The sequence below is a fragment of the Cryptomeria japonica genome, chromosome 7 (genome assembly GCF_030272615.1).
Source record: "Cryptomeria japonica chromosome 7, Sugi_1.0, whole genome shotgun sequence".
NCBI lineage: Eukaryota > Viridiplantae > Streptophyta > Pinopsida > Cupressales > Cupressaceae > Cryptomeria > Cryptomeria japonica.
The window spans coordinates 99,126,544-99,137,322 of record NC_081411.1 but is presented as its reverse complement, the minus strand read 5'-3'; the positions used below and the strand labels follow the sequence as shown (position 1 = coordinate 99,137,322).

Sequence of the window (10,779 nt, the reverse complement as noted above, 5' to 3'; positions counted from 1 at the left end):
AAGACAACTTATGCCAAACTTGCTTCCACCACAAGACCTCAATATCCCCAAATAACTACCTATCCAACTGTTTATAACCAATAAACACTGAGTACTTCCTAGATACATCAAGACCATTCTAAGCCAAGACATCAAAGTCCCTCAAAAACCTACAATTTCGAGAAGCCAAAAGATGAACAAATTCACGCCTATGATCCTCAGACCCTCCAGGTGGCCACTCAAAAGGGTGCTTCCAGTGGTAGGTAATAGCCAAACCACAATGCTCTGCAGTCTTATAATGATCAATAGTATCCCTACCAACCATAGTAAAAACATCACAAAGAGACTGAAGGTGACGACACAAAGAGAGGATAGGTGGATGACCATCCCAAGAATCTAACCAAAAAAGCATCTGTGACCCAGAATGACAGATCCAAAAAAGTGCATGCTTAATCATTTGAGCCCCCACTTTTAGAGTATGCCAAATCATAGAATCACTTCCCTCCAGAGGATAGCGAGGATATAAAAAAAAGCAACACCTCTAAGATATTTGTGGTTGAGAATACAGACCCATAACTAGTGTTGATGAGCACACCACCAACAATAAAGCTTAGCAGTAAGAACTTGTCCGTTCAAGATAGAAGACCATAATCCAAGACCACCCTCCTTCTTCGGTCTACATACAGATTCCCACTTAACCAAGCTCCACTTAGTAGCTAGTAAATTGCCACTCCAAATAAATTGATGAGCGAGAGCATCAAATGCCCTAAGAAAATACATTGGGGTTGCTTGAACAAAGCACTTGTAGATGGGGAGGGCCTGGATAATAGACTTGAGCAGAGTTACTCTAGCAGTTATACACAAACATCTATGTGTCCAATGAGTTACCTTCTTCCTTAACTTATCTAGCAGCAACTCATTGACAATTAATGAGATAATATAAAACTAATTAACAATTATACAAATTAATTTTACTGCCTACACTAGATATTATAGAATAATCCAAAAAGAAATTGCAGTCAAATAGATCATAGACAATGTAATGCGGAAAAATGTGGATCCAACTGGCTGGTGACCAACAACAAGAGGAACACCCAAATAGACAAAGGGGAGACTCAATTTGAAATCAAAAAATAGCTTCAATTCGTCGTTGAATAGCATGAGGAGTATTGAATAAGAAAGTAGAAGCCTTCTGCTCATTCACTTTCTGACCTGAAGCAGCAAGATAGACATCCAAAACTTGCCTAGAATATTCAACCTCCCAAATACGATCCAACCCCATGAGAGAGCCGTCATCCATAAATTGGAGATGAGAAAGCATTGGCAAGCCCAACCCCCACTTCCAACCATGAATCAAACCTTGAGCCACCTGTAATTTAAGAAACCTGCCCCGCCCCTCTGCTAGAATGGTTGTTTGCCAAGGAGTCAGGATCGACCTGTCTTGGTTATTTCTCTAGAATCGATTCAGGAGGATTTTTTGTATTGGAGCTAGCAAGTCTTGATTTGTAAGTTCCTGGGTATTTGCATCCCTCTTTCAGAAGTGGAGTCTTGGATGCCTTATTCCTGGTAGATTGAGGGTGATTTTGAGATTTTGGTTATCGGGAATGGCTAATTCTTGGTTGATTTCTCTTGTGTTTCAAATAGATATCAAGTCTTTGAGGGTAGGCCATACTTTTATAATAATGTTGGCTTATTTTTGAAGCCCTGGCATGGAGGATTTAATGCGGCAAAGGATTTGCCTTCAGGGGTTCCGGTGTGGGTTTGTCTACCATGGCTGCCATTGGGATTTTGGTGAGAGAATATTCTCCAGTGAATTTCAACCCTGTTGGGGAGGTTGGCAGCCATTGCTCAGCATACTCTAGATAAAAATGTATTTTCTTTTACTCCTACCTGTGTTGAGATTTATTTAGGAACTCCTTTGCTGGACTCTTTGGAAATTTGTATTGGCAATCCTTTGTGAGTTCAACAGTTAGATTGCGAGTCCCTCCCTTTCCGATGTCATCTTTGTCATGATTATGGGCACCTTCAGTGTCAATGTCCTCTAACATCAAGAAAGGTTTGGGTTTCTTCTTCTCCTTCATCTGCACCTTCGAGGGACAAGGGCGCTAAAGGAAAACTGTCTATGGTTGAGGGGGGTCCAAATGAGGATGGCTTTATCCTAGTTAAGTTGAAGGTTAAGGGGAGGTGTCAGAGGCGGGCCTACAAGGATAGACAGAGTGATCAATATTCCAATCATTTTGAGGTCTTGGATAATTAGGATTTAGAAGAAGAAATTCTAGTTGAGATTCCGTCTGGGGCTACTGGTATGGATACAGAGCTGGAGCAGGTAATTGTGGTGAAAGATAATTTTGGCATCCTAGACAACGGAGGTTCTAGGGTACCTATTGTCTCTGTTGATTTGGAGGAGGATATTGTTTTAGCGGACCTTTCTAAGGAGGCATTGTCTTCATCTCATGGTTGGGGATCAGTCTCCGATCTAAGGTTGTTGCAAAGTCCTCTCAAGAAGGGACATTTTATTCATTCCTCTAAAGTTGGTCATAAGAAGGACGTGGACAAGATTAAATCTACAATTGATTTGCTAGTGGAATCTAGATCTGTTAAGACCATTGATTCCCACTTTGCTCAACCCTCCTCATGATTATTCTTTCTTGGAATGCAAGGGGGTTTAATAGCGCCTCCTGTCAGAAGGTTAATCAAAAGTTGATTGTGGTTCATTCACTTGCTATCTTTTGTGCTTAGGAGACTAATCATCAGGTAGACCTCATATTTTAGTGTGCTCCTCGTATTTGGTCTTTTGGTCAGTGTTAGTGTATTGGCTCCAAGGAAAGTTGTGGTGGTTTGGCTCTTTTTTGGGATCCTCGTAAGATTGTTCATCACTGGTGGATCTCTAGTCAGTTCTCTATCTTGGTGGCGGCTTCGGGTTTAGAATCTGGTGAGACTATTCTAATCAGTAATGTTTATGCTCCAATTGACATTCATGGTAAAATTCAGCTTTGGGCCCATATCTAGTATGATAGGTCTTGTGCTCCTTATCTGCCTTGGATCTTAGCTGGAGATTTCAATTTTGTTTTGTGCTTGCAAGAGAAATGAGGGGGGCTACCTAGGCTGGGTCCTACTTCAAATCTTTTTCAGGAAAAGGGGATCTCTTATCCCCTTATCGATTTTTTCTTATGGCAGAGGGTCATGCGAGATTAGTGAAAAATCATGTCGAGTAGTGTCTTATACATGGGTGGAGGAGGGGAGAGGATTTGCCTCCACAACCCCACTTGTAGTTTGTGATTGATACAACCCTAATGGATATGGCAACAATCACGGAAGCTATTAATTTCTACATGGCACTAGATGTTTATCTTATTGCTTTAGGTCAACTGATTAATGAAGATAAGTCCTCCATTTTCTTCAATACATTAGAAGCTATTCAGAGGAGGATAGCTTATATTTTGAAATTGAGGATATGGTGCCTTCCCTTGACATATCTCGGTATTCCAATCTCATCGGGTAAGCTTCCGAAAGAGTCTTGGCAGTATATTATAGACAAATTTTGGGCAAAGGTTGATCACTGGACTCATAGGTGGCTATCCTTTGTTGGGAAAGTGCAACTGCTCAAGTCAATGGTTTGAGCTCTCTCTCTTTATAGAGGTGTGCTTCAGGTAGCTCCTATAGGCTTTGTTAGGGACTTGGATTCTCTAGCATGACAATTCTTATGGGCAGGCAACTTGTCTTCATCTAAATGGAGCCTTGTCAGATGGGATATTGTGTGTAGTCTGAAACATTTTGGTAGTCTTGGTTTGAGGCATTCGGCTATGTCGGGGATGGCTTTAGCTGCTAAGCTGTATTGGAGGTGGTGTGTGGAACAGGATCAGATCTGGGCAATGATTTTGACTAATAAGTATCTTCATGGGATTCCAAAGAAGGGGGTTCCTCGCTATCCACTAGTAGGGAACAGTTCATTGATTTGGGGAACTTTGAAGAAGGGGGCTGCATTGATTAAGGAAGGCTTATTCTGGATATGTAAAAAGGGGACAAAGGCTCTCTTTTGGTCAAATTCTTGGGATGGCTATTCCCCCATTGTTTCTCAGTACCCTCATTTGTTGACCCTTTTTCGATGGTTCCTCAAAGCGAGGTGGTCAAGGGTGAGTTATTTTAAATCTATGGTCCCCTACGGACAATTGGAGGTCGCTAGCTGGAAAACCCCAAATGAATGATCAACAATTGGTCTAGAGGAGGATTGTGCTGAGCTCCATAGTATTTATCAGGGACATTTTGTAGCTCCCTTAAAGACAAGGATGTTCTTGCTTGGTATCTGAATCCTAAGGGGGTTTAGACAATTGCAGATGGTTACTAAGAAATGTTGGTTCATAGGATTTATGGGGTGAAGGTCCAATGGTTGAAGTTTGTGTGGAATAATTATCCCGACAAAAGTGTAATTGTTTTATGTGGACGATGGCATGGAATGGATGCTTGACTTGGGATAATATTCAGAAGTAGGGATTTTATAGCCCTTCCATCTATGTTTTGTGTGGTGTGGTTGAAGAGGACTCTTCGCATTTGTTCTTTAGTTGTCCTTTCTCTCTATAGATCTATCATTTCTGGTGGGATGTCTGCAAACATCCTTTTTTTCATGCTACGTCCCTTGTGAAATTTTGGAATACTATAGGTAAGCCTCCTACTATGACTTCTTTTCTTCAGATTGTTTGGTATATTGGGCCTACTTTCATTCTTTGGTAGATATGGTTGGAAAGGAATTGCAAAATTTTGGGGGAGGAGAGGTTATTGGTTCAACAAGTGTGGCATAATTATGGGGATGGTCCAGGAAATGATGGAAGCTAAATATGAGGTGATGTTCCCACTGGATAGAAAGGTTGCAAAAATTACAGTCAAACTGGGTCTTCAAGGGATGTCTCATGTCTCTGCCTGTGTCAAAAGAGGTAGGCGTGCTATAAAGAGGGTTCAAAGGGAGGGCAATTGGCAGCCTCCCCCAACAAACGTCTTGAAAACTAATACAAATGAATCCTCTCATGGCAATCCTGTGTCGACTGGGATAGGAGGTGTTGGTCAAGATTGTATGGGTGAGGTGGTGTTCTTCTTCTCTATTCATAAAGGGCAGCAGGTTAATAACTTTATGGAGGGATTTGCAATTCTTGTCACTTTTGAGCAAGCTTATGCTTTAGGCTAGTGCAAAGTTATTTGTGAATCCGATTCATAGGTTGTTGTGAATTTGTTGATTAGTCCAAAAATAATTAATGTTGATTGGCAACTAGCTTGGGTTGTTCAACAAATTTTATAGATTAGCTCAAGGATGGAGGAGGTGTCTTTTGTCCACATTCTGCATGAGTGGAATAGGACAGCTAATTGTTTGCCCAAGTGGGCCTCGGAGAACGTTGTTGATTGGAAGATTGAGGGGTGGGGGCATCTATCCCTTGTTTATTGTCAGGATTTGGAGAGGATTTTAGTGGAGGATATTGGTGGCTTTGGTAGTGATTGAGGGAGTCACTAGTTTCAATCACAGTTCTTGTTTGTTCATTTGGAGCCTTTGGTTCCACCTTTTCTTGTAATGCTTTCTTTTGAGTATCAATAAAGTTTTTACCCCTTTATTCAAAAAAAAAAGGATCTACCTTTTAAATTTATAAAGAAGAAAACACAAGCTTATCAAATTGAAAACCTTATTTAAAATAGAAAAAAGATGATAAAAAGAAAAAATAGAATGAAAATTCAAAACCAAAAATGTTATATATCTTTTAGAAATTAAACATCACATGAAAATTAAAATAAGAAATTTTGATACATTAAATACTAACTGCCACACCAAACTAAATTAAACACAAATAAAACTATTCATTATTAAATCTAAAATTAAATAATAATTCTTATCACGAGTTGTAAAAAATAGCCCTGTTTAACTTTTAAGAGAAGTGTCTACTTTTTAACATTAGATATACAATTAAAACAGGTCTCTTTTTGGTTAACTATAACATGGAGTGTGGGAAAAGAAAGCTTATTAAATCGCTTTTCAGTTGAGACCTCAGAATGATTGAGAACGTGCCGACAATGAAATAAAACACAGAAGTTAAAAATTATTAACAAAAGTATAGAAATATGATTCCCTTCGAAGTGGATAACCTCCTCAGCGATCTGAAACGAGCTCAGTGCGCAGAGAAGGCATTTATAAAAATTTCAAACTTAGATTTTTAAGGTTCGAATAATGAAATTTTAAAAGATGGATTTTCAATGGGGATTGATTTTAAAGCTTCCGACAACCGTTCCTTTTTTCTTTCTGTTATTTCAAATCTCTCGAAATAAGTTGTTTATAACGGTAATTGTATGTTTTCCTAAATGTAAAATCTGTAAACTTATAAAAGAAAAACATTGACATGAGTGTAGTAGAAGGAAAATCTGGTAAATCCAGTAAAACTAAATTCAACACGATACTGAAAGAAACTTCATCAATCGACTAAGTTAGTATACCAAATCTTGCCAAACACGTTTTCATTTCTGCAAATTTAGGTGACCAAAGTTTGTTACAGACAAAGGCTACAAGTTAATTCAATATCTATACTATTGATATAATTTTTTATCCAATGAATTGTTGAGTAGACTTCTGCAAGTCGCCAGAATTTATTAAGAAATTCATAAATAGATAAGTAGAATCTCTGTAAAAGACTGTAGATCAGGTCAGAGTGTTCATAATAAAATGGCGAGAATAAACATAGACAGCAAAATAAGAGGCATTTAAATAACAGCAAAACATTTGCACACAACGAGATGCTGTTTTCTAAAATCCAGAGGCATTCATTGAATTCGCTAAATATTCGTCCGCAACATCACTGAAATAATGTGGAGAAAAAAGGCCGTAATTCTTTCTGTGTCGGAATTTCGTGCAACTTTTAGCTTAGAACGCTGGCGGATATCAGTCCTGCTAAAATTCCGACTACAGACAGGAACAAATCTGTTCTGGTGAGGTAACTTCCGCTAGATTCTTTCCCTCGACTGAGAGGATGACTGGTAGGGGAAATAGCTTCGGATGGAGTTTCTGCAGGGCGGTAAACTGCCGAGGAAGAATCTCTCGGCGCGGGAGAATGTACCGGCGGAGAAGGTTCCAGAAAATCCACTGGTGACGGCGCAGGGCTTGCCTCTGAAATTCTCAGAAAACATAAAACTTAATTCTCCGTTTTTCCACTGTCAACTGCATCAAAAGAAAGATATTAAGAGGTTTGTGGTTTATACGCACCAGGAGTAGGCAAGAACGGAACGCCAGCGTTTGCTGTTAACATCAAAGACAAGAACACAGAAATTAAATTCTTGAATTTACAGAAGAGTTTTCCGAAAAAAACACAATATATGTATACTGTATCTGGCCTTTTCACACTCATTAAAGCATTGCAAATTTCCGAACGCCTAAAATGCAGATTCATACCAAAATCTTGGAATTCATTCCACAGAGTTGAAGTGCATGTAAACCGTGCGGTACAATATTTTTGACAGAAAATTTGCTCCAGATTAAAGCATTTCTACTGTAAATTTGCAAACTTAAACAATTTTCTCCAGATTAAAGCAAATCTATTGTAAATTTACTGACTGAATCAATTCTTGCACCGATGGTGTACATACACTTCAAAATCTCGAGAGCGAATCTTCGGTTTACTCTCCAACCTGTTGGAGTTCACTCCGATCTCTCCAGAATGAATCTACACCTAGTCTTGTCAAATTACCTGAGCTCTTTAATAACTCTATTTAAATTTCTTTGTTTATTTGCCATTAACTAACACGTTAGGGTTTCATTTAAGAAAAAGAATATATTTTCTCACCTTCGCATTGATTCAGAGGCTCTGTTCTGATCCTGCACAAGCCTGGAACGTTTAACGCCAGGGTACGGTTAATAAAGCCGAGTGGATTACTCGTGGTAATGACCTGGCAAAAGCACTCCACTCCGCCATTGAGAACCACGCCAACGGCGTCACAGCACTGCTTAGTTGGACTACCACCGGGACTGCCGTTGCTGCTTCCCGTGATGTAATTTAAACACGGCGTCAGACTAAGCGCTGCGTTGAAACATGACTGGCCTGCCACATCACTTATTCCAGCTCCAGCTAGGATGACAATCACGGCCATGGCTGAAATAAATGATCCTCCCGCCATGGATGAAAGCTCTGTGCTTGCTCTCACCTTAAAGTTTTATCAACAAGAAGAAAATATAAGGTGGAAAAATGAGATTGTTAGGGTTTTATAAATAACAAAGCGTGAAAATCTTCTTGGACAAGAAATGCGGAAGTTTAGTGTAATGGTACACGAAAAACCAGACGATATTTAAGTTCACCAAATCCCGCCAAACATTTTTAAGTTGTTAACCAACAAAACCTCTCTTTGCTGGTATAGTAGGTCAAATTAAAGAGCCGGCTTCAATTTCTAATTTGTTCTAATTTGTCAATTTGGTGACTGCTACTTTCCTTCCAAATTGTCAGTTACCAAACGGTGGAATGGAAAATAATTGACGACAGTGACTCCATGGAAGGTTGTCAGCAGGTGCCGAGGAGTGATTTCAGAAATAAAATTCTGGAAAACCGAGATTCTTGACCTATTAGCAGGTGCTACTTGAATAAATCAGAAAGCTTTCCGCAGAAGTTACTGTGTAAACACGATTCCTTAAAATTGGGGAAAAGAATTTCCCGCTCTCGATAATCTGCTCATATATTTGGATTAACCAAAATAACTACCGCGTATATTTAATTTCATAGACATTCCTTGAAATACAAGTTTTAGCCCTCCATGAAACTAACCCCTTTAAACTTTCTCATATCGTAATTTTTTTAATTTGACATTGATTCTTCATACTTTTTTATTATTTTACTTAGTATCAATTTTCTTCTTACGAAGCCCTTTTTCTTTTTTATATAAAATTAAGTCACATCATTAAAATCTTCTAACCAACTCACTAGCCAATCTTATATTTACTTTTTATTATTTTAATCTTAGTATCAATTTTCTTCTTATGAAACCCTTTTTCTTTTATATATAAAATTAAGTCACATCATTAAAATCTTCTAACCAACTCACGAACAAATCTTATATTGCAATAGAATATTAAAATTACAAAATGCACACTCTTATGTGGCCTAGATGTTTAAGTGGCGTTACTTCACAAATCTTAATTCAGATTAGAATCTAAACTTATCAAAAATCACTGAAGTATCAAGCAAATATGATTGTTCATTTTTGAAGACTTGCTAAAATTCTGAGTTATCAAGGACACTTGGCCTATATATTCACTCCACTTGGTAAGTATTTACTATGAATTTGGGATGGGGAATCAAGAGAGAAGCCGACACTGCCTAAGAATCATCTTTAGAATTGAATTCACATGGGATGGCTTCAATAGAAAAAGCACCAAAACCTTCAATTTTATCTCATACACTGCTCCGATAGCGCTTTAATCTTTCAATCTTTACAGTGAATAACCCTCTTACTTGTTTTACAATCAACTCGGCATCTCCTTTTACCCGTAACAGTTTCACTCCTAATTTCTTTTCTTTAGCTATTCCCAACAATAGGGCCTCATGCTCAACAGTATTATTTGTATTTTTAAACTCCAACTTGAAGGAGAAAGAAATATGTTTGCCAGAGGGAGGAATAAGAACTACTCCGGCTCTAGAACCAGATGCTAAGCAACTTCCATCGAACTCCATTGTCCATAGCTCTTCAAGTTCCTTAGGCTGAGATAGATTTCCTGCAACTTCATTATTAGATAAGATCATATAATTCCCAAATTCACATTCATGGTACAATGTTTCTGCCCTCAGATCATCAGAAGAAAAACAGTGAACTTAGATATGGCCTCTGGTTGTAAAATGACATGTTGTTTCCCTATGGGAATAGTGACCTGAGACCAGTCCATTTTAATTTCCCCTCCTAGGTCTCTACAAAATGTACAACTTAGCAACATTCCATAACTTGCAGGAATATCATCTATTAAAATAGTTAACCTAACTCTTTTATCCAGATGAGCGGCAAGGGCTACTTGAGCATCTTTAATCTATCCTAACAAGGGTATCTGTTTGGAGTCCATGGAGTAACATCTACCACAATTTTTTGTCAAGGATAATCCCAAAGCCTTGGCTACAGCAAATGGCATGATGTTATTTGAGGCATGCGATTCTATAATACAATTATTCAGTTTATGACTATTTATGAACAGGGGTATATTAAAAAGGCTCAAGTTTCGATTCAAGGACTGACAACATGTCATCAACTTGATGGGAAACTATTTTAGGGGAAGCTTCATGAGTAGCAACCTATCAAGTTATTTAGGTTTTAATTTAAGATATTCAGCTAGCGTAATTTGAGTCTGAGAGGATTTCAAATTCAACAAGTTCAAACAAACTCTCAGTGTCTATAGACTTCAATGACTGAAGTTCTTGAGGTCTCAAATCATTATTAAGAAACCAGGATATGATTTCCTTATCTTTGGGGTTCACAATAAAGGATGAAGTAGCACCTTGAGGTTTGACATGATGTTGGATTCTCGTTAGCACAACACGGGAAGTATCCTCTAAGGTAACCAAAATATCACCTCCTCTTTCTGAATCAAACTCATACTCTAGGAAGTGGATTCTAGATTCGCTATGCTGTTTGGGAGATTCTTCTTCACTTGATTCCAGCAATGCCTTCTTTGATCTAACAAGTTGAGCATAACATACCATTTCCAAGCAATAATTTTCATCATGTTCATCAGTAAGATGAAAGATACACATGTTGGCTTTAGACGGGGGTACCTCAATTTCTAGTCTTTGTTGTGTAGGAGGCAAT

At 38.4% G+C, this 10,779-nt stretch overlaps 1 protein-coding gene across 1 annotated transcript; it reads right to left on the bottom strand.

The window, feature by feature from the left end:
- Positions 1–6,439: 6,439 nt before the first annotated feature.
- LOC131059665 (non-specific lipid transfer protein GPI-anchored 16) lies at positions 6,440–8,563 on the bottom strand. Its single transcript, XM_057992685.2, has 3 exons — positions 7,785–8,563; positions 7,208–7,240; positions 6,440–7,111 (listed from the first exon to the last, which is right to left on the bottom strand). The coding sequence occupies exons 1-3, from the start codon at positions 8,113–8,115 to the stop codon at positions 6,864–6,866; spliced, it is 612 nt and encodes a 203-aa protein (XP_057848668.2). The 5' UTR covers positions 8,116–8,563; the 3' UTR covers positions 6,440–6,863.
- Between the last annotated feature and the right edge of the window lie 2,216 nt (positions 8,564–10,779).